The 22,679-nt window shown below is 44.1% G+C and overlaps 1 protein-coding gene across 15 annotated transcripts in view; it reads left to right on the plus strand.

Annotated features, from left to right (window-relative positions):
- The window catches only part of LOC123506347, a 313,494-nt gene that overhangs the window by 247,928 nt on the left and 42,887 nt on the right, over nucleotides 1-22,679 (plus strand). For 11 of the 15 annotated variants that reach the window (XM_045258357.1, XM_045258359.1, XM_045258358.1 and 8 more), the window contains 3 exons: nucleotides 956-1,052; nucleotides 11,891-11,941; nucleotides 19,152-19,280. In XM_045258357.1, the coding sequence (XP_045114292.1) occupies nucleotides 956-1,052; nucleotides 11,891-11,941; nucleotides 19,152-19,280 (277 nt within the window). The remainder of the gene's footprint in view (nucleotides 1-955; nucleotides 1,053-11,890; nucleotides 11,942-19,151; nucleotides 19,281-22,679) is intronic. The other 4 variants (XM_045258367.1, XM_045258368.1, XM_045258370.1 and 1 more) reach the window with 1 other exon arrangement.

Consider the following 22,679-nt stretch of genomic DNA (forward strand, 5'->3'; position numbering starts at 1 on the left):
CACGTTACCGTCCTTCACTGCAATGTCAGGTAGTTCCTGTTGTGACTGTCGGCGGGCTGTCAGGATTCGGGTTCCTCGTAGACAATATAGACTGATATCAACTGCTTTTATTTGAGTTGAGAGCGTTTCATTTCAGCATTCGTCATGTGTTGTATAATTTTAATTGCTTTCAAGCGTCAGTTAACTTCCATTGTAACTCGTGCACTGTATGTCTAACTTTCCCACTCCCACCCGTCACGAGCTGCTCCCTGCGTGCGCTGGGTGTGACGGCGTTCAATTGCTCCAAGGCTTTACAATGACCTTTAAGGAAAGTTAGTAAAGCCCAGGAGCGCCGAGGGAACACTGGTGGGAGTTTGGAGCGAACCCACCCACTCCCCTTCCCGTCATAAACAAGGGAGTGAGGTCGTAAAGCAGAAGGCGGGGACGGCGCGACGAACGAGCTACGGGGCTTTGGGTGAGCGTCGATGTGTTGCGGTAATATATTCATCATGGCGCAGATTACTTGTTTGATGCATATTCCAATTAATAACAGGACGTGTGTGTGTGTGTGTGTGTGTGTGTGTGTGTGTGTGTGTGTGTGTGTGTGTGTGTGTGTGTGTGTGTGTGTGTGTGTGTGTGTGTGTGTGTGTGAGGGTATTTGACAAGCTACACAGTGCACAATCTGAGATATATTTCTTTGGCTGCGTGACAATCATCTACGTTTATTTACCGAGAACAATTTTTTCTCTCTTGATGACATGCGCGCCTTGTCTCTTCTGTTAGGTCATTCACAGGTGTCTGTGTGTCTAGAGGGAAAACCGTACTTTTATATCATTCAAATATCTTCTCTTTAACATTTTTTGTGTCCCAAGTATATGTGTGTGTGTGTGTGTGTGTGTGTGTGTGTGTGTGTGTGTGTGTGTGTGTGTGTGTTTTACCAGCCGACTAATTCCTTGCCCACCTTCCTCCCCTGCAGATGGAGGCCCTAGTGAAGGAGATGCAGGACCCGGAAACAGGGGTGCCCATCCGAAGCCAGAAGCTCTTCCTTACTTCCATCCCATCCGCCTTCATGGGTGAGTAACGCCTGCTCTGTTCCCTTCACTTCCCCTTCTTTTACTCTTTTCCCTTCACTTCCTCTTCCCTTACTCTTTTCCCTTCACCTCCTCGTCTCATTCTCTGTTCCCTTCACTCCTCTTCTCCCTCTGTTCCCTTCACCTCCCCCTGAATTACTCTGTTCCCTTCATCTCCTCTTCCCTTACTCTGTTCCCCTTACTCCTCTTTCCTTACTCTTTTCCTTTCACCTTCTCTTCCTTTACTCTGTTCCCTTCACCTCCTCTTTCCTTACTCTGTTTCCTTCACTCCCCTTCCCTTATTTTAGTCTCTTCACCTCCACTTCCTTTACTTTCTTCCCTTCACTCCTCTTCCCTTGCTCTGTTCCCTTCACTTTTTCTCTTCCCTTACTCTTTTCTCTTCACTTCTTCTCTTCCCTTACTCTTTTCCCTTCACTCCTCTTTTCTTTCTCTGCTCCCTTCACTCCATCTCTCCCTTGTCTTTTTTCTTCACTCTCTCACTCCTTCTTCGTCTCTTGTGTGTCAATACGACTTGTTTTTTTTCCTCTTCTCTTCCTTTCCTGGTCTTGTTCTTGTTCTTCGTGTTCTATGGTCTTGTTTTTTTTTTTTTTCATTTCGTGTGTTTCATTTGTGTTTCTTTCGTGCTTATTTTTTATACTCTCTCTCTCTCTCTCTCTCTCTCTCTCTCTCTCTCTCTCTCTCTCTCTCTCTCTCTCTCTCTCTCTCTCTCTCTCTCTCTCTCTCTCTCTCTCTCTCTCTCTCTCTCTCTCTCTCTCTCTCTCTCTCTCTCTCTCTCTCATACTGTTCCCATTACCTTTCCTTTCTTTAGCAGCCTCCTTTGTTTCCTCACCCACGCCTCCCCTCCTCGCTGGCCCTCCCCTCACCACCCACACGACCCGTGATGGACCCTGTACATATATTGACCTTCCCTATTCCCGCCCTCGTGACTTCCTTCCTTACAACATCGACCAGGCTCCAGGGACACCACAAACCAGCCAGTCAGCCGTCCACTTTGCCCATTTCAGTATTCCTAACCTGTTTAACCAAGGCGATTAAAACTACAAGAACAGGTTTTAATGTTCTCAGTTGAAAGTCTCGAAGTAAAAATAAATTAGGGAAAAATACTGGGCGTGTTTATTTGAGAAGTCTTGATATATGTGAAGCTAACTTAACCTAACTTAACTAATTTAACGTAACCTAACTAACTTAGTGGGCGACTTTCAGCACTGCAACGCCAGGAAAAATATTTGAAATCTTTTTGCCTCTATTTTTCTGGAAAGTGCAGCTTTTTTTTTTCATTCAACAGAGGTATATCTCAATATACCGCTCAACAGTATAACGGTCTTAATAAACTTAACTTTCTTTAACGTGAGAGTAACTATCAACATTGCAACGCCCAAAAGGAAAGCTTGAAATGTATACTTCTCCCCGCGTTTGGCGAGTAGAACCGCTTTTTCTCAGCGGGAGTGTAGGAACGAACACACACGCAACATAAAGAAAGTGGCGAGCGTGTTCCCTTTCCCAGTGCTTCGTGTAGAATGTTTTCCTTCCTCCGAGAGAACCTGCTGGCGGCGGGAACGATGTGGGCCCCGTTCTCTGCTAGAGTAATGGAGGTGAAGGGCGAGCAGACGAGACTGACGAGGGAAGCATGATGGTTGTTATTACTTGGTGGGTGTTACTGTTCCGGGGAGAAGGATGAGCTGAGGTAGGTAAGGTGCGGTGATGTCTCTCTCAAGGTGTGGGCGTTAGAGGAAGGTGTGTTGGTTTGCTTGAGCATGATCGAGGTGCAGGTGTGTGTGTGGAAGTGTTGGAAGAGTTTGAATGCGAGAGCGTGAATCAAGTGTTGTTCAGGTGTGTGCAGGTGTGGTGGTTTTGCTTTGTGTTTTTCGAAGGGTGTTGTACGTACCTCATCCTTATCAACATCAGTGTGCGTTGCTGTTATTACTGAATTATCAATGTTGAGATGAAACACAGTAAATATCTCCATGACAACATTTTATGCACATGTAACGCAGCATTTTGTACCTCCTGAACACTGAAATGCTGATGCTAAATAACTGGGTTGTACTGATGTGCCGTGCTGCACACACACACATACACACACACACACACACACACACACACACACACACACACACACACACACACACACACACACACACACACACACACACACACCACGGTCCTCACGCCGCTGTGTTCACACGCACACCATTGCACTTCACGCCCCCTAACTCCCACGCCTCTCTTACTCGCAGCGGCGCCCCCTCCCTTGCACCAAACACACTAAGCACTCCTCGTCTAGGCTCATGCACGTTCTAAGCAGTCTCACGTCCTACTTACAAGCTCCGTGAAGGAACCACGTCATAAGCAGCACTTTGTCGAGGCGGGGATCTAATGTTTCTCTTTAAGGATTACTGGAAGAGGCTTAGTACTTTGCCCGCCGGGATTCAACTCTTATAAATATTAGTCAGCCAAGATAAGCCCCTTTCCTAGAGAAGCTGGCGTGCGAGGAGACGAGGACTCAAATAGGGAGCAGAAGGGGAGGCGAGGAGGAAGTCAAAGATTGGATAGTGATTGAGTTATGGCGCCAAGTGGGGTTTGCGATAAAGCGCCCGGAAATTGTCATGGACCACAACCGAACTCGCAGCTTTCAGAAGGTGACCTGAGCGTTGCACGACGGAGCCACCATAGCCCCTGCCAGGAACAGATGAATACAGATACTTAACTTTATACAACACAGTACCCTCCTGTCACCACACCGCCGCGTGTCTGTGCTTAGGACGAGGCTGTGAAGTCAAATAGCGTTACAGAGCATTGTGCTGTTTACTTTCTGATCTTTATACCTCTAACGTTTCACAACAACTTGCAAAACAACAGAATTACAATTTTTTTGTAGTTTTTGCTTTCGTTGCTTAACCCTCAGTTTCGCAAAACTACTTTTGGTATGTCGATGCATCTCTAATCAGGGTGTCAGCGAAGCTCTGCTTGCTGCGTTTTGGACATCAAAGTAGAAGTACTAAATAAGAAAAAATAATGAAAAATTTACTCTCATATTTTCCCGCAGACTCCTTGGTCTTTCCCATTTGTATGCAAAGAAGGCCAGCCAAGGATGAAAAAGGAGAGCCTGTTGGGCCTCGCCTGTGAAATACATACCAGGAAAGGCAGAACACTTTACTCTATTGCCATTCATTATCATATTTATGAAAGGATTTACGATTAATAATCCCTTAGAAATTATCCTTCGCTAACTATTTAATTCGTAGGAAATTTTTCATATTAAAAGATAAAACATTAATGGGAAAACCAATATTGCTGAGAGAATTTGCTCGTCAGGCACCGTGGAGGCGAGGCGGCTGAGGCTTCCACGCCAGGTTTGGAAGATTTACAAATGTGTGTAATTTTGTTTGTTTTAAGTGGCACATTGACTCACAAGAGCCGAGGGTGTGCGAGTAGGTCTTGGTGGAGCCAGGCACACAAAGACTGTGTTCAAAAGAAAACGGAGAGATTGATATAGAAAAAAACAGAGACAAGACGCATTCTGTCATGCTGAGTGCGCTGTGGGAATTCCTCCCTCCATACACACGAAGCGTAATCCACGACGCAGTACACACCGCCTGCCTGTATGTGCAGACTATAGGTACATTTGAGAAGGGAGGACATATCAGTATATTGATGGAGACAGTTCACAGTGCTTCACAAACATATGTATGAAAGTTATCTTACGAGAATTGCAATATGAATATTGAATTATAAATTCTAGATTAAAAGTTTTGACTACCGTCATAAGAAAGAAATAACTAGAAGAGGAAAAGTAAGGTAAAGACTTAATCAAGAAGAGGAAATGGCGGTCCATAAAGTTGTAGCTAATTAAAAAAAAAAAAAAACTTTTGATGTCGGGAAGACCTCCATGTTCCCACCGACCTGTTCAGAAATATCTGGAAAGACTTAATATCAGTCATATTTGCATAAAAGTATAAAGGACTGATTGGAAGTAAAAGCTCATTAGAAATTTATAGATGGATTGTGGAGCAACTACACAACACAATTGAAAACCTTTAACAGTAAATTGAAAATATGAAAACGAGAGTACTAGACATATTATCGATATCCAGCATTAAGAAACATTTATTGACGACAGACTGAAAAGCTTTAGAAAGACGGAAACTAAGCACATAGGAAGTCTCGTTGAAGGAGCGCTGTGCTGAGTGAGTGAACGGCAATCAAAAGCAATAGACAAGCCAGGAGGGTTGGTGTTATCACGGTGTCACAGTGTTGAGACTGACATCAGTGGAGGGAGTGAGCCAGCTTCGTGAACTTTTCAAGGATGAAAGTCAGGGAGGGAAAAAAATCATGAAGAAATTTAACATCTGGCATAATTAAGTGAAGTGGATGGAAGAGAGGGAGAGAGGGAGGAAGAAACTACTTTTGTTCATGGTTGCGTTTTTCCCCGAAAGTTTGATTAAGGAGTTGAAATTAAGAAAGGAAAGATGACAAGAAATCGTACAGAAAAGGAAAAGATGGCAGGGTTAAAAGCCATTCTGATTAGCTATAATGGGGAAAAGAGCAAGAAATTTTAGATGAGGTGGCAGTTGTGATGAGAAGAGAAATTCACCAGACCTGTACCTTACCTAGTCGTAAAATTGTTACCGAATTATCTTCCTTTCCTGATAGAAGTGTAGGGCGTGACGTCACTATTCAACATGTCAGATTATCTTTTCTTTACATTGTGTCTTATGGTGTAGTGGAATAGGGAGATACTGTGTCCTTAACTCCTTCAGTACTGGAAGCTAATTTTACCTTAAGTTTGGGTGTGATTAGACGATTTTATTTACATTAGAAAGATTTTATGGAGGACAGAAGATTAATGGCCAGAGTTTTCACTATTCTAATCGCCACATAAGTTTCTGAAGCTCTATAAAATCGCTAAATAGTAACCAGAATGAATATGAAAACGCATCATGACATTGAAAGGACTAAATAACATACTGTAGGAACTCTTCGGCATTGTAATCCCTGGAAAGCTGTCATGGGGAACGCGTGGCAGATCAGAGAGAAGCTTCTGTCGTCCTCTCAATCTCCGGAGTGTTTGGTGACTGGCCGCTGTCTGTTTGCTTATCTCAGACTCTCATTATGGTTGGCAGGTTCTCTTGGTTTCCGTCAGCACTTTGCCACACACGGAGAAGATTGGCTATTATGAAGTGCCCGCTGAGAAGACGCGTATGTATGAGTACTGGTGATGAATAAGAGTAATTCATTGGTATTGCTCTCTCTCTCTCTCTCTCTCTCTCTCTCTCTCTCTCTCTCTCTCTCTCTCTCTCTCTCTCTCTCTCTCTCTCTCTCTCTCTCTCTCTCTCTCTCGTGTGCAAGGTGAGCGCCCTTCGCCACACACGCACACACCGTCACGGACACAGTGGACTCCGCCCCTAGCAGCTCCGTCCCGCAATTCACGCCCACTGGCTCCCTCAACGCTACCTTTCCTCTCTTATTTTTACAGCGTCGCCGTCCCTTGTGGCGGCTGTTGCCACACCTACGTGTTTGGTTCGCAGCGAGCAGTCTTCTATGTTTAAGGGTGAGTGAGTGACGGACTCTTGAAATTAGCCACCAGCACGTCGCTCACCTCACTGCCTGCCTCGCATGCCACAACGCTGCTGCCTCTTAACTTGCGGCCAATACTCTTCTCCTAAATCACACATACTTCAGCCAATCTGGTTACTTCAGGGTTGAGCTGAGAAAGGTTGTGTCAGTTTAGGTTCTCAAGTCTAATCTTATCTAACCTTACGTGTCCAAACCTAGCCTAAGCAAGATTAACTTACTGCAATATAACTTAACCGTACCTTCCCCATATGTAACTGGGATAGGTGGTCTTTCATGTGATTCTTTTATATTTCTCTCTCTCTCTCTCTCTCTCTCTCTCTCTCTCTCTCTCTCTCTCTCTCTCTCTCTCTCTCTCTCTCTCTCTCTCTCTCTCTCTCTCTCTCTCTCTCTCTCTCTCTCTCTCTCTCTCTCTCTCTCTCTCTCTCTCTGACTATCTATCTATATCTATTTATCTACCTATCTATCTATTTATTTATCTATCTATATCCACGCTACACGTCGACACACGCCTCGGTGCATGCAGTCACTCTCTCTCATCCCAACACGCCAGGGCACAGAGGTTTTGGCACGTGTCCTCCCCCCAGCCCCTCCTTACCTCTGGTCTTAAAGGTGGTGAATCCCGAGACAAGCCCCAGTGAGGGTGGATGTAATGATTCAGCGTTTGGCGGCGATTGATGTGATCCGCTTTGCCTAAGACCATTCCAGGATGTTCTGAGGCAGAGTATCAATACCTTTACTCACGCAGGGGAGAGTTTCGTCTTTTTCCTGCGTTGCTCTGAGTTTTTCCTGAACCTTGTTGGAACTTGTACAGCGCTAATTTGCCTTTTTTTATGGAAAAGGGGAAGCTGGTCAAGGGCAAATGAAAAAATTAAAAAAGGCCCACTTGATTGCCAGTTTCCTAAAAGAATAATAGAGTTACCAAAACGCTGGGACTAAATGTCTTGAAACCTCCCTCTTAAAAGAAGTCAAGTCGTAGGAAGATGGAAATACAGAAGCAGGCAGGGAATTCACGAGTTTACCAGAGAAAGGTATGAATGATTGAGAGTACTGGTTTGTGGTGGGTGGTGGACAGACAGACAAGCAAACAGACATACAAACAAAGAGACAGATAGGCAAACGAACTGAAACAAGCAAACAGAGAGACACATAAAGGAAAAAAAGAGAAGATAAAAGATAAGATAAATACAGACAAGCAGAGGTCATAAAGAGTGAGGCATTGTTTCAAAAGCTTAGCGAAGGTTTTGTGTGGGGCGATAATTTTTCAGTCACGCCACGGGTCGCTTCAGCCCGCGGTGTGTGTGGTGCTCGCTCCCTCACCTTCCTGCAACTAACTTGTCTTCGTAAATCATGGAATTGTTCAGTGTAAATTAATTCAAGAGGAACAGTTTGCTTGGCTGCAGAGAGAGAGAGAGAGAGAGAGAGAGAGAGAGAGAGAGAGAGAGAGAGAGAGAGAGAGAGAGAGAGAGAGAGAGAGAGAGAGAGAGAGAGAGAGAGAGAGAGAGAGAGAGAGAGAGAGACGGACAGACAGACAGACAGACAGACAGACAGACAGACAGACAGACAGACAGACAGACATAGACAGACAGACCGACAGACAGACAGATAAACAGATAGATAGAAAGACAGACATACAGACAAACGGATAGAAAAAGCAACAGGTAAACAAAGAAATCAACAGACAGGAAAACAAACAGAATTCAAACAGGGAAATATACACAGTTAGACAGATACTGAATAAAAAAATTAAAAAAACAGGTTGAGCCAACAAAATTTCTCTTCAAGATTAGCATGCGGGCCAGGGATGGAAAAGAAATGGGCCGATGAAACGCAATTTTCCAGCGGGAGAAGCTGATGGGTTTTTATGCCCCTGTTTCTCTCACGAACGACGCCGCCACACACCAAAGGAAGGGGGAAGGTTGCGAGAAACACTGGCTCGCTAATTGATCCAGGAAAGCCTCATGAAATACGGAGCAGGGAACGGAGTAATGTACTAATGAACGTAATAAAATGCTGGTAAATGATGGAGTGGCAAGGCAGACTGGATTTAAGTAACCATCTAACATTACAAATATGATGAGCAGAAGAGCCACGTCCTTATTAAGAATTATGAAAAAAAAAATCAAATGGTGAAATATCCAGAAAAATATCAGTAAGCTTATGGGAGAAAATATTTATTCCTCCTAAATCAAAGCGGCTTTTTAATGAGAGCTTGTTGAGGAAACTGATTGACCATTACACTGCCAAGACCTGATTACATGTGATTACTACCTAAACACACACACACACACACACACACACACACACACATACACACACACACACACACACACACACACACACACACACACACACACACACACACACACACACACACACACACACACACACACGCCCGGTAGCTCAGTGGTTAGAGCGCTGGCTTCACAAGCCAGAAGACCAGGGTTCGATTCCCCGGCCGGGTGGAGATATTTGGGTGTGTCTCCTTTCACGTGTAGCCCCTGTTCACCTAGCAGTGAGTAGGTACGGGATGTAAATCGAGGAGTTGTGACCTTGTTTTCCCGGTGTGTGGTGGGTGCCTGGTCTCAGGCCTATCCGAAGATCGGAAACAATGAGCTCTGAGCTCGTTCCGTAGGGTAACGTCTGGCTGTCTCGTCAGAGACTGCAGGAGATCAAACAGTGAAACACACACACACACACACACACACACACACACACACACACACACACACGCTAGAAATACTCAGTGAACTGACACTATGCTTATTAATGTAGAATAGATGTACAATTTTAAGAGAGTCTGGGAACAAACTTATGTTATCAATTATTATTGTTGATTTGTATGTAGTTTCAGCAATGCATATAGACACAAAAATATTTGCTCTGATTGGATTACAAAATCAGATAACACAGGCAATCATGTACGACTCATAAACTGCACTGGATCGGAGGATATATGCTGATAACATCGCTGGCTCTGGAATACTGTGTTGTACATTTAGCATAACAACATTGACACAACAGCGTACCAGCATAATAACACTGCGCTCCGACACACCGACAGACACAGTTCACCGATACGCTCTCACATTAACGTAACACGGAGATAGCAGAACATATCATCCACTCACTAACACGTCAGCACATCAACAGAAATGCAATGTAGCTAATGCCAGTTATGAAGGTCTCGTACAACCCAGGTACAAATATTTAATGCAACATCACTATTTAAGTTGCCTAGAGGGAATGTAAAAGGAACACTGATTTGATTACCTATATTATTTTTTAGTGTATGTAGAGAAATTATTTTAACCCCTTCAGTACTGGGACGGAGTTATATCATGAGTTTTGTGCATGATTAGACGATTTTATTGACATCAGGAAGGATCTATGGTGTTGAGAAAATTAATGGCCAAGTCTTCACTACTGTAATTCCCCAAATAAGTCTTTGAAGTTGTATATAATCACCAGATAGTAACCAGAATGAATATGGAAACGCTTCTTGGTACTGAAGGGGTTAATAATAGCAAATTTGAGTTTTATAAGAAGATAATGTTATAAATAAAAAGCGTAAACACACACACACACACACACACACACAGAAATAATTGCCTACCTAGCAGTTTAGAGGTTTGCTCCATTCCTCTCTGTACGTAAAATAGAATTCCTGAAATGTAAGTGGTGGCAAATTTAAATGAAACTCGAAAATTGGCCTAAGCGATTCGGAAATTGCAATACGTGATATGCAGATTACCTCCGCGAGACTCAAGATGGACCTTAGTGGGCGTGATGTGTGAGTGTGAGCGCCCTCGCTGCTCTCTGCCTCCCATGGTACAATTGTGAACAAGTTGAGTTACTCCCACTGCGATTAACGATTTCGATTCCCCTCACCTGCTTGAAATCTACCTGTTGTTCAGTTTGTAAGCGTAACAGCAGATCAAAGGACTTTAAACTGAGAGAAAACGGAAAGTGAGGTGGAATTAAAGAAAAGGTTTACCCATTTACTGATCAAAATTATAGACTCGTTTAGAGCTGCGAGGAAAAATAAACTCTACGAGAGCGTCATGTCACTTTTCATTTAGTTGATAGTACGAGGGTAGAAGAGCATCATATATGTGGAAATTGCTTTACGACTAGCTGCGTTGTACACCATTAGGAGGCTTATCTATTATGTGCGTGAGAATTACTACTGTGAGTTTGAAGGTGAAGAGTGGTGCGTTGTGTGCGGGAAAGTAGCAGGTTGTCTGGTTGGAATTAATTTATAACTGATTTCTTTTTTTATTTTACTTTTGATTTTCTCGTTACGGATTTCTTTCTCTTCTTCTTCTTCTTCTTCTTCTTCTTCTTCTTCTTCTTCTTCTTCTTCTTCTTCTTCTTTCTCTTCTTCTTCTTTTACGTCGTCGTCGTCGTCGTCGTCGTCGTCGTCGTCCTCCTCCTCCTCCTCCTCCTCCTCCTCCTCCTCCTCCTCCTCCTCCTCCTCCTCCTCCTCCTCCTCCTCCTCCTTCTCCTCCTCCCTCTTGTTATACTTTTTCACTTATGTCTTCTTTGTCAAGTTTATTTCTCCTCCTCCTCCTCCTCCTCCTAACCTCCTCTCCTCCTCCTCCTCCTCCTCCTCCTCCTCCTCCTCCTCCTCCTCCTCCTCCTCCTCCTCCTCCTCCTCCTCCTCTTCCAAAGCGCGACGGGCAAGCTCTTTGTTAATGGCGGCTAATACTTTTTCGTTAATATTGCGCCGCGCCGCCCCTCTGGAAAGGTGCTTGGCTAGGCAGGCAAGGGCGCTGCTTTGACTATGTCACCTGCTGCCGCCTTAATTACCGCCCCACTCACAAGTGCCTTGATCCCAGACTTAGTCCTTTTTAAAGAGGCAGGTTAATGAAGATGGTGGGAGCGGCCAGATGTAGAAGTGTCTGGCGCTGACGAGCAAGGTGCCTCAGGCCGCGACGCGCCGCGCCCCTAGAGCTGCTACTCCACCGTCCTTGCTGCACTGGGACCTTTTTCCTTACCTGCTCTCTGACACGTTCAGCTATTTCTCTTTTGTGCGCGTATAACAAACAACGACAATTTTTCCCCATGCAAATGAGTGAATGGAATGGAATTGCATTTTTCACACTTTTCTTCGAGTAAATTTTATGAATGGCAATTTCGGACTCGTGTGCAAGAGCTGAGCGCGGCAGTGTTAATGTATCACGAGTGTAATGCACCTGTGACTATTGACATGTGTACTAAGTGTTGTTGTTCTTTTCTTCCAGGATACGACCTCATCGAGTGGCTGTTGGAGCGTCTGGAGATAGAAGATTCAGGTAAGACAAGGTGTTCAAGGCTCAGGGTCTGCAAGAGAAAGAGGAAGAGGAGAGGAGAAGGAGGAGGAAGAGGGAAAAGAGAAGCCGTGGAAAAAGCAGTTGTTAGTAGTGATAAAAGGAAAGGACGATAAATTATTTTGTAGTAAACTTGGTACGTCCATTATGGGTGAAAAAAATTATTTCACCATCTCATCATTACCTGCATAAAGAGACGACGAGAGAGAGAGAGAGAGAGAGAGAGAGAGAGAGAGAGAGAGAGAGAGAGAGAGAGAGAGAGAGAGAGAGAGAGAGAGAGAGAGAGTGAGAAAAGAGAGACAGAATCATCACTTTTTATGATTTAATACCCATCATCACTACCACTATCACCACCATGCACCACCACCACCACCACCACCACCACCAACACCACCACCACCACCACCACCACCACAATCTCTTCACGCACATTTCCCCCTGTGTCGGTCTTGGTGAGGTGAATCATTAGTGTTGCCATTACCACTGTCACTGGCGCATTTATCATAATTACTGCCATCATGAATATCACTAGCTCTCTGCACCACTCCGCTCTGGGTAATCGTATTAGGTAATGGCATCACTGACACTGCGACCACCATTACTGTTACCGTCAGAGAGAGAGAGAGAGAGGGCCGCCGTGGTACAGTGGAACCATGAGTGCTTTGTGGTCCGAGGGGTCTCCAAGCGCACGGGTTCGAATCCTGTCCACGATCCGAGTGTAGGTTGGGCTTCCTCACTCGGGGCAACGGTTTCCTAGCGGATGGACTTTCAGATAGGTGGTACCCCAAACAGTACCCAAATAGCCCATAAATTCCGGTGAAAAGCCCACATGGTTTAAAAAAAAATGAGAGAGAGAAGAGAGAGAGAGAGAGAGTCTTTAGGAAAAAAGCATAGAGGGAGATGAAGGGAAAAAGAAAACGGTGATTACCATGTGAGACAGAGAGAGAGAGAGAGAGAGAGAGAGAGAGAGAGAGAGAGAGAGAGAGAGAGAGAGAGCAACGTAAACTGCTGATGGATAATGTATATGTTTTCACCGGCAGTTTACAAGGAAGGTGAGGTGAAGGTTAAGGTACACAGATTGGGGGGAAGTAGAGGAGAGGGACGGGGCGGGCGGGTTGGTGGAAGGGAGGAAGAAAGAGCAAGGCGGTGATTTTTCTTCATAATGAGAGCGCCTTTCCTTAAGCGAAGAGTACACGAACTAAGAGGTTTATTAAGGTATTAGGTCATGCGTTACTTATTCACGTTTACACCTCACCTTCCCTACCGATACGTATAAGGAAATTGAGAGAGAGAGAGAGAGAGAGAGAGAGAGAGAGAGAGAGAGAGAGAGAGAGTCAGATTCAGATTCAGATTTTTTATTATCCACCAAAGTGGTTATTACGCAAATTACAATGAACACTTTGTAATTACAATAAACGCATGGATTACAATGGTTTCAAATGCGTGTCTTCTGTAATCACATATAGCTACATAAAGAGCGTGTCCGAATAAAGAAAGGAAAGAAAGAAAAATACCGAGAGAGAGAGAGAGAGAGAGAGAGAGAGAAGGAAACGAAAGGAGATGAAATACGAGGGAAAAGAAGACAGGGAGAGGAAAGAGGAAAGAACAGAAATAAAATAGAGAGTTGATGTGTCCTTTGAAATCTTAATACGATTTATAGAATATCAAAGTCTTCCACACGCTTGTTAAAATTTCATAAAGTTTTCGTACCTACATTTCCACTTAATATCTCTCTCTCTCTCTCTCTCTCTCTCTCTCTCTCTCTCTCTCTCTCTCTCTCTCTCTCTCTCTCTCTCTCTCTCTCTCTCTCTCTCTCTCTCTCTCTCTCTCTCTCTCTCAATCAGGATATAAATACACGTAATACATATCAAAATAATAAGAAACATACACCAAACGAGAGAGAGAGAGAGAGAGAGAGAGAGAGAGAGAGAGAGAGAGAGAGAGAGAGAGAGAGAGAGAGAAATCCAACACGAGCCAAGGGAGTCCACTTTGGTTAATTGGACGAAACTCTGCAGTCATTTGTTTTCCTCAGTTATGCATATTAAACAGACTTGTGTACTAGACTAGAGGAAGATGATTAAAGAGAAGTAGGAAGGAATTGTTTAATGATAGTAGTAGTAGTAGTAGTAGCAGTAGTAGCAATAGTAATAGTAGTAGAAGAAGTATAAATATTAGTATTATCATTAGTAGTAGTAGTAGCAGTAGTAGTAGTAGTAGTAGTCGTAGTAGTAGTAGTAGTAGTAGTAGTAGTAGTAGTAGTAGTAGTAATGATTAAATAAGAAACACGAGTGGTTGTGGACAGGTACTTATGTAATTAATTCATCGTCTTTCAAGTCCACTGAGGTGACGACCTGACGCTTCAGAGAGATTATTTCCTGTACTGGCTGACGTGAGCTCATAAAGCTAGGCTGACTTTGTTTCATCCATCAGAGACAATCAAATACCGTAACGATTCGCTGCACTCAACAAACTTATTCTATTTACTTTATCATTAAACGCCACGTGTCATTTTCTGTGTGTGTGTGTGTATGTGTGTGTGTTTATTTGTCGATCAAATTTGTATTACTACGATTGATCAAATTGCGCTTTTCGCATATATTTACCTTTATTTCTACTTATTTCATTTCTGCTTATTAGTTTCTGTAATAGATTTAAGTTATCCATACTATTGTCTCGTTTTCCAAAGCCTTTCTGTTCTATTTTACTTAACAGAGGCAGTCAATCATTATATTATTAATAATTCACCCGAGCTGTATATACTAATATGCCATTATTTATAAACTATTACGATAGAATTTTTTTTTTTTTATATAATTCTTTTTTTTTCAAATTTAAATGTAAACTACGTAATGACGTCTTATTTTATTTTTTATTTATATATTTTATATTTCATTTGTTTGACTCTGCATTGTCAGGACGAGGTTAGAGGTCACGGGGTCATGTTCAGTTCATTTACGCACATTCATCACTGTTGGCTGTCGGGCTGGCATGTGGGCATGGGCTTGGCGCCGGGAGGTGCGGGCCCGGCGGGTGTCGGTGTGGGCGGCCTGCAGGCGGGCCTGGAGGAAGGCCTCGGTGCCCAGCACCTGGCTGCGGGGCCCCTTCAGCAGGACGCTGTGGGACTCGAGGTCTCCTGCTGGAGGGACCGTCAAAGACACGTCAGGAAACTGCTGCTGCAGCTCCCTGACGGTGATGCCGCGGTGGCCCACCACGTGACCCCGCTGGTGGGGCGCCACTGCCACCCAGGCCTCGATCACCTCCGCCTCGTGCAGCAGGCCCTTCAGGTGCGCCACGGCTGCGGTGACTTGCCTGGGGGGGCCGCGCACCCTGACGGTGGCGGTGACGGTGTCCTTGGGGGGCGGCACCGTCACTCGCACTCCAGCAAACTGCTGGTGGACCTGCCGGAGGGTGGCGCCGCGCGGCCCGACAATGCAGCGCCGCATGGAAGGCGCCACGGGCACCGCGGCCTCCGCCACCTTCTCCTCCCAAGAGCAGCGCACACTGTTGGGCGCGCGCTGCGTCCCAGACCCTTCCTGCCTCTTCCTGTGAGGCGCAGCCCTGGCCTGGGGGACACGAGGAGCCTGCTGCTTAGCGGCAGGCTTCCTCTCAGGCACGGCGGGCCGCGCGCTCTGCTTCGCGGGCCCGTTCTTTCCCTCTCTGCAAGGCGCTGCCTTAGCCTGCGGGGGACGAGGAGCCTGATCCTCAACGGCAGGCTTCCTCTCAGGCACGGCAGGCAGCGCCTGCACCTTCTTGTGCCTTCTTTTCCTCCTAGTACGGACCACCGTCCAGCCCTCCTTGGCGGCCTCCAGGTCCTCGCCGACGGCCGCCTTCACCTCTCCTTCTTCCTTCTCCTTTTTCTGATCCTCTGGTTCCTCTCCTGCTCTCTCCAGGAGGTCCTCGCTGTGCACCTCTCCCTCTACCTGTGGCTCCATCCATTCTGAGGAGTCTGCTTTCAGCTCCTCTTTACTCTCCTGGACCTCCGCGGTGTGCTCCTCGCCCTCGTCCTGCACTGCATCGACGTGCACAATGGCTCGAGTGACATGCTGTTCGCTTTCTACGCTCCCCTTTTCCTTTTCTTCTTTTGTTTTACTGATTTCAAAAGTTACATTTACTTTACTTATGGTGTTTTTCGTCCTCTTGCTCTTCCTCTTCCTACGGAAGAGGCGTCGCAAGAGGTGGAGGCAGCCGCAGCCCGCGCGCTTCTCGTCCTCCTCCATGACGGCGCTGTCTAGCGGCGCGGGCACAATGGCGTCCCAATCTTCTTCGGCAGCGCAAATTTCTCCGCCGGTGAAATCCATGGTTCAAACCACTCCTGCTATTGTTCTCACCCTCCGTGAGGTGAGCACCTCGGTAGAAAAATTATTTCTATGTAAATCGTGCAAATAAGACGAGTGCAGGTTGGAGCTGGAGTCTTAACCAACTCCAGGCTGTCTGGAAGGCTCTTTGTCACCCAACAAAACCACTACAACTACAACACTGAGTGGTAGGTCTAAGTGACGGACTAGCAAAGCCTGGCCTCAGTTTTGTCTTTCTTTCTCGTGTAGTAGAGATATAGTTATTGTAGTGATGATAACTAATGGTGGCCGGTTGGCTATGCGTTCAGCACGCGCCTTAAACACATGCATGCGATGCGTGGGGCGTCTTGGAGCATGGTGATATTCTCCGCGACACATTTCCCACGCATAGTCAAGGCCTCAGTGGAAAATCCCAAAGCGAAGCCTTTTGCTGCTATTTCTGGCCACTAGAGGCGGAGACTCCACAGAAATGTCATTGTAACACAGTAACGTTTACAAAGAAGTAATGTAATATGGTAAAACTGAAATTTTCTCTTTTCCTGGTTTGATGGAGGAAAGGCACTACTAAACAAAAGGGATATTATTAACTCACAAACTTTAAACATTCCTTGAAAACCCTCGCTTGATGTATTCCAATAGCATTACCGAGCATATTTTACAGGTGTACCATAATTCTTTGTTGTCTGCATAAATTAGTAGATGTCAGTATTAATGTGTTGGCGCATCACCCATTACATTAGAATATGATGCCCTGGGTCAATGTTCTCTGTGTGTGTGTGTGTGAGAGAGAGAGAGAGAGAGAGAGAGATTCAGAGATCCAGAATTTGTTTGTGGCTTAACATGTTATTGCATTATGTGTTACTGAGCTCCGTAATACGCACACCTCGTGGCCGGCCAGGCGGTGCACTTATTCTTCCTTGAACGGAAAGATGTGATACGGCCGCATTGGCCGTAAATGGTATTTCTGGAACCTCTTTGTTCGTAGAATTTTATAGGAAGAAATAATCTCACACGATCCCCACTATTTCTTCTTTATAATTTCAAAACCATTTTTTTCCTTTTGGTTCACGAAGTCTTTTCCAAAGAAAACTACGTAGATTATTTTCTGTCTTCCTTGAATATTGATAGATGATGAGTATTGCAGGCTGCCGAGAGGCCCCAGGAGGCCCGCGTGGTGCGGGTGGCCCTTCGCTTCACGGTTTCTGGGAAATTCTGGACTAGGGAGGATGTCTGTATTGCTTCCTTCCCGATATTTGGTATCGATTACTCTCCCCGTAGCGATGAATCAGTGGTGACACACATCAGGCGTCGCTTTTGCAACGCAGCAAATGAATCATGGAATGATTTGTTGTTCCATCCTCGGGAAAGTGAAAATTGTGTATGACGCTTTCTGCCGCAGTGATGATACTTGCAGGTTGTGGATGCAGTTTATATCCATCTATCCATCTATCTATCAATATATATATATATATATATATATATATATATATATAGAGAGAGAGAGAGAGAGAGAGAGAGAGAGAGAGAGAGAGAGAGAGAGAGAGAGAGAGAGAGAGAGAGAGAGAGAGAGAGAATACTTGGCAGTGTGAAGCAGCGGGGCTGACTGTCTTTCCTGGAGAAAATATTGCTTTGCTTTGCATTTGTATCGCAATATTTTTATTGTGATTTAAGGTTGTGACTGGTAAATTTGTCGCATCCCGGGATTTTGCCTCCTTGGAATACACTGTACAAATTTTCCCAGCGTTGAATGTCCTTGGAATGTCCAAAGAGGATAAAAAACCAAAACGATTTCAGCAAACAACTCTTGCGTGTGTGTTGCAGATAACAGAGTTACAGAATCATTGAGTTTCCCAGGAACTCTTTCCATCTCACGTGGGTGTTGCCATGTTCGCATGTCTTATAATGTGAAAAGAGATATTTGTCTTCAACATTTTCATAGTTGTTGTTTAAATTATATATTCAATCGTTTTTATTATTGTTACTATTATTATTATTATTATTATTATTATTATTATTATTATTATTATTATTATTATCATTATTATTATTATTATACTGTAGTAGACAGACTGGTGATCATAGACATCAACAATTGCACACAAAGAAGTCACAAACACTACCAGCTCTGTGTCGTGGAATCAAGTTCATATATTTCTTTGTAAAAGATTTAGTAAATAAGCTTTTGTACATATTACATGAATCACAGATTAAACGCGTTTGCAGTGGAGTTATTTTCATGGTTTATCTACTATTTCTGTAATTTTAACTTCAGTATCAGAACAAAAAGAAAGTTTTTCATCTATAAGTTTATTTAATGATATCTACTTTATTAAATGTGGGATTTCAGAATCAGCAACGCCTCAGCTGTTCTGTCACATGTCACTTTCCTGCCGGCGATGAGCGCGGTTCACTCTTCTGTCACTCCCTTTGAACAATTATATATATATATATATATATATATATATATATATATATATATATATATATATATATATATATATATATATATGTGTGTGTGTGTGTGTGTGTGTGTGTGTGTGTGTGTGTGTGTGTGTGTGTGTGTGTGTGTGTGTAAAAGATCAGTGAAAAAATAAATATTGACAGCGAAAGTTATCACATGAAATAATCTTGTATGTAATTAATATTATTGTCAATGAATTAGGGCTCAGCTGTGCGTAGCTTGGAGCCGTGGCGGGACATCAGTAGGACACCCTCTCGAAGCCAGGCATGCTGCTACAGCTGCTGCAGCTGCTGCATGTGTGGTGGTTGGCAAAAGTGCCGGACACGAGCCAGCACACCGCCACTCACATGGTGTTTTGTTCAGTGTTGCTCGTGGCAGGGAAAGATGACGACCGCCTTGACCGTTCAGAGAATCACATCACCATTTCTATAATTTCTAGATCGTGGTAGAGCAAGTCAGAGAGTCGGGAAGTGTAGGAGCGAAATAGGTGTGGTGTTGCTACAGCTGCGTCCCTCTCACGTCACCACCACGCTGCTGCCTGTCCTTGTCACAGCACGCCTCACCAAAGGTTCGCAGCTTCTTCCCCCACTCCTAACGTAACGCTTGCATGCAGCACCGCACGCTGACCGAGCACTCCACGTCCCGCCGGGCACTGGTCTGGTCACGACAGTACAGTTTGGTTGCTGCACAGTAAATACTTGCTGACCCGGGGAATGTAGCTGGCAGTGTCTGATGTCCAGCTTTTGCTGTAAGAACTGAATGGCAAAACAATATATAAATCTTGCTTGTTGCACACCACTGCTTTGTGTGTGTGTGTGTGTGCGTGTGTGTGTGTGTGTGTGTGTGTGTGTGTGTGTGTGTGTGTGTGTGTGTGTGTGTGTGTGTGTGTGTGTGTGTGTGTGTGTGTGTGTGTGTGTGTGTGTGTGTGTGTGTGTGTGTGTGTGTGTGTGTGTGTGTGTGTGTGTGTGTGTGTGTGTGTGTGTGTGTGTGTGTGTGTGTGTGTGTGTGTGTGTGTGTGTGTGTGTGTGTGCTTCTTTTAAAGAACTCTTGTGACATTTCGAAAATACTATATTCCACAATGGCAAGAGGTACGGATATGTAACAATAATATCTCGAGCATTCCCGGTCTTCCTGTTATTCTTCCCAGTGTCTGAGTGGCGCTGTGGTAGCGTGTCCTGACAAAGCTGCACCCTCCTTAGGACATTGCAGCTGATTTCATATCGGACGACTCGCCTCAAACCCGAAATTTAAAATCATGAAGCATCAAGCACCAATAGATAACACAAACAAAATTATTTAAGTGTTCCTGTAACAAAAGAAACTTACAGATGACTACATGCAAATGCAAAAACAACAAACATGCTTGCAAGGGGACTGGCAACCTATTGGGCTTTTTTTAGGTTAATGTTGCCAACTCTTACACAAAAAAAGAAAAAAAAACATGCAGGACAACGGAAGCAAACATGAATTATTGAAATGTGTCATTAGAATATTGACGGAACGGATGTCTGCTTTTTAAATAACCTTGAAAGCTACCAAGTCCTGTCTGGCCTTGGTGGGGGAAGAGCAGCGGGTGTAGCGTGTGGCGACCGCTTGAGGAAGTAAAGCGAAGCGCGCCTTTAATGCCCTTTGAAGTATTGCTTTTATGCGTCTTTTGTGACCTTGAAAACTAAAAATTCTGACTGTTCATACTTTTAACAGGATCTTATAGTTCAAAAACTTGTGTGTGTGTGTGTGTGTGTGTGTGTGTGTGTGTGTGTGTGTGTGTGTGTGTGTGTGTGTGTGTGTGTGTGTATGAGACGAGAAGCGAGAGAAAAAAAAATAGGAAAGGAAATCATAAATAAAAAGAGAGACGGAAAGAAAAGATACTGAGAGAGAGAGAGAGAGAGAGAGAGAGAGAGAGAGAGAGAGAGAGAGGGAGGGAGACTATCTGTTATTCATGACTCGGATGAATTAAGTAAGATCATCCATAGATTTACTAGCAGAAATCAGGATTATTTTCAACTTCGAATTATATTTAAGATTTGTTTTACTGCATTCTTGTAATATTGTAGGATTGTCTTCCATGATGCGAGACAGATCAATTATGTCAGGTATTAGTAAAGCACTCACACACACGCACACGCACACATGCACGCACTCAAACTATTATACATTCACTTTCTCTCTCTCTCTCTCTCTCTCTCTCTCTCTCTCTCTCTCTCTCTCTCTCTCTCTCTCTCTCTCTCTCTCTCTCTCTCCACAGTAATTGCCCTAATACATCTTCACCTAAATAAGTAATGATTATCATGGCGGGTCACATCAAGCTGAGCCGCTGGGGTGTGGGGGCGTGTCACCTGCCAGGCGTTCAGACAGGTGTGGGTGTCAGGTCCACCGTATTATTGTTCCATAGTGGAAGGGAAACCACATTATGGTGATTAAACCTTTCAGTACCATGACGCGTCTTCATATTCATTCTACTTACTATTTGGTAATTTTATACAGCTTCAGAAACTTATGTGGGGGACTGGAATAGTGAAGACTTCGGCCATTAATCTTCTGACCTCCATAGACCCTTACTAATGACAATAAAGTGGTCTAATCGTACACAAATTTCAAGGTAAAAATGTGTCCCAATAATGAAGAGGTTAATTCGTGGCGTACATTGACATGCTGAGGTGTGTGGTGAATGATGGGAGGGAGGAGTGGGGGATCGTCACAAGGAGATGAATGCGTTACTCCTTATTATTCTTTTTTTTTTTTATCAATGTTGATAGTACGACACTTATTAATTCATTTTAGTTAGCTTAGACGACTTTAGTGATAAAAAAAAGTATATTAAAAATCACAGGGAATGAAATATTTGAAACGCTTGATCACTTTTCTTGCTGTTTGCTGTATTTTTGTGTTTATTTATTTTTTTTTTTTTCTCAGTATAGTCCAAACTTCCACCAGGCCATTTTGTAAAGCTTGAAGATTAGACATGGCATAGTAAAGGTTTCTACCACGCAACAGGTACTTACGGGAGAGCTGCTGTATACTTGTTCTACTTGTTATATTGTGGTGTGCATGCTCAACTTTCATTAGTATTCTATGTTCAATTGTAAGGTGCAGTCAGCGTAACCTTTACCCATCACGCTCCATCCTCCATTCCCGCCAGTCACCGTCACGCTTCCACAAGAGGAATATTCATCCTGCAATTTGCTAACAACTTCATGCATGTGCATATTTTATTTCCCACTCTTTGTTGAAACTCATCACTTGACTTGTAGTAGAAAAAGAATAGAATAGAATAGAAATATTCATGAGACTTTTACAAGGCTGTGACTAATTCATGTTCAAGTGTCGTTCCTGAATGTAAGATTTTATTTGGAGTTTGTTATTTACTTTGCAAATAAACTACATCTTCAGTTCAATCTGTCATTCATTCTCGCCGCGTTGTCTGAGCCAGTGTGGACCAGAATGCAAGTGTTGCAGTGTTGGAGGCGCCCAGGAATCTAGTCTAGTGTTCTTCAAATTACAGGTTGGGACACTGTTCACGGTCACAAGCTCTTGCTCTTAGGGTCGTCATATCATAGAGATACGTAAACCGCACGTGAAATGTGTATGTGTGTGTGTGTGTGTGTGTGTGTGTGTGTGTGTGTGTGTGTGTGTGTGTGTGTGTGTGTGTGTGTGTGTGTGTGTGTAACTTCTTTTAATATCAGAGGAAGGAAGAACAATAAGATGGACACACAGGGGGTGATGGAAAAGCATTTAAAGAACACTTGTCTTCTTCACGTAACCTGCTGTCGTAAGTCATTAGTTCCTACCTTTTTGTTTGATATCTAAATGACGCCGGACTGTCTTCTTTTCTCCGTGTTTGAGGTGCTTATATTTTTTTGATCAACACGTCTTGTCTTGGCGCAGTGCTTGAATCTGTGTGGTCGTGCCTCGCCACCCTCGCCACCCACCTTCTCTTCGACGTGACATTTATGATTCTTGCAAGTAT

The sequence above is a fragment of the Portunus trituberculatus genome, chromosome 19, assembly GCF_017591435.1.
Source record: "Portunus trituberculatus isolate SZX2019 chromosome 19, ASM1759143v1, whole genome shotgun sequence".
Taxonomy (NCBI): Eukaryota; Metazoa; Arthropoda; class Malacostraca; order Decapoda; family Portunidae; genus Portunus; species Portunus trituberculatus.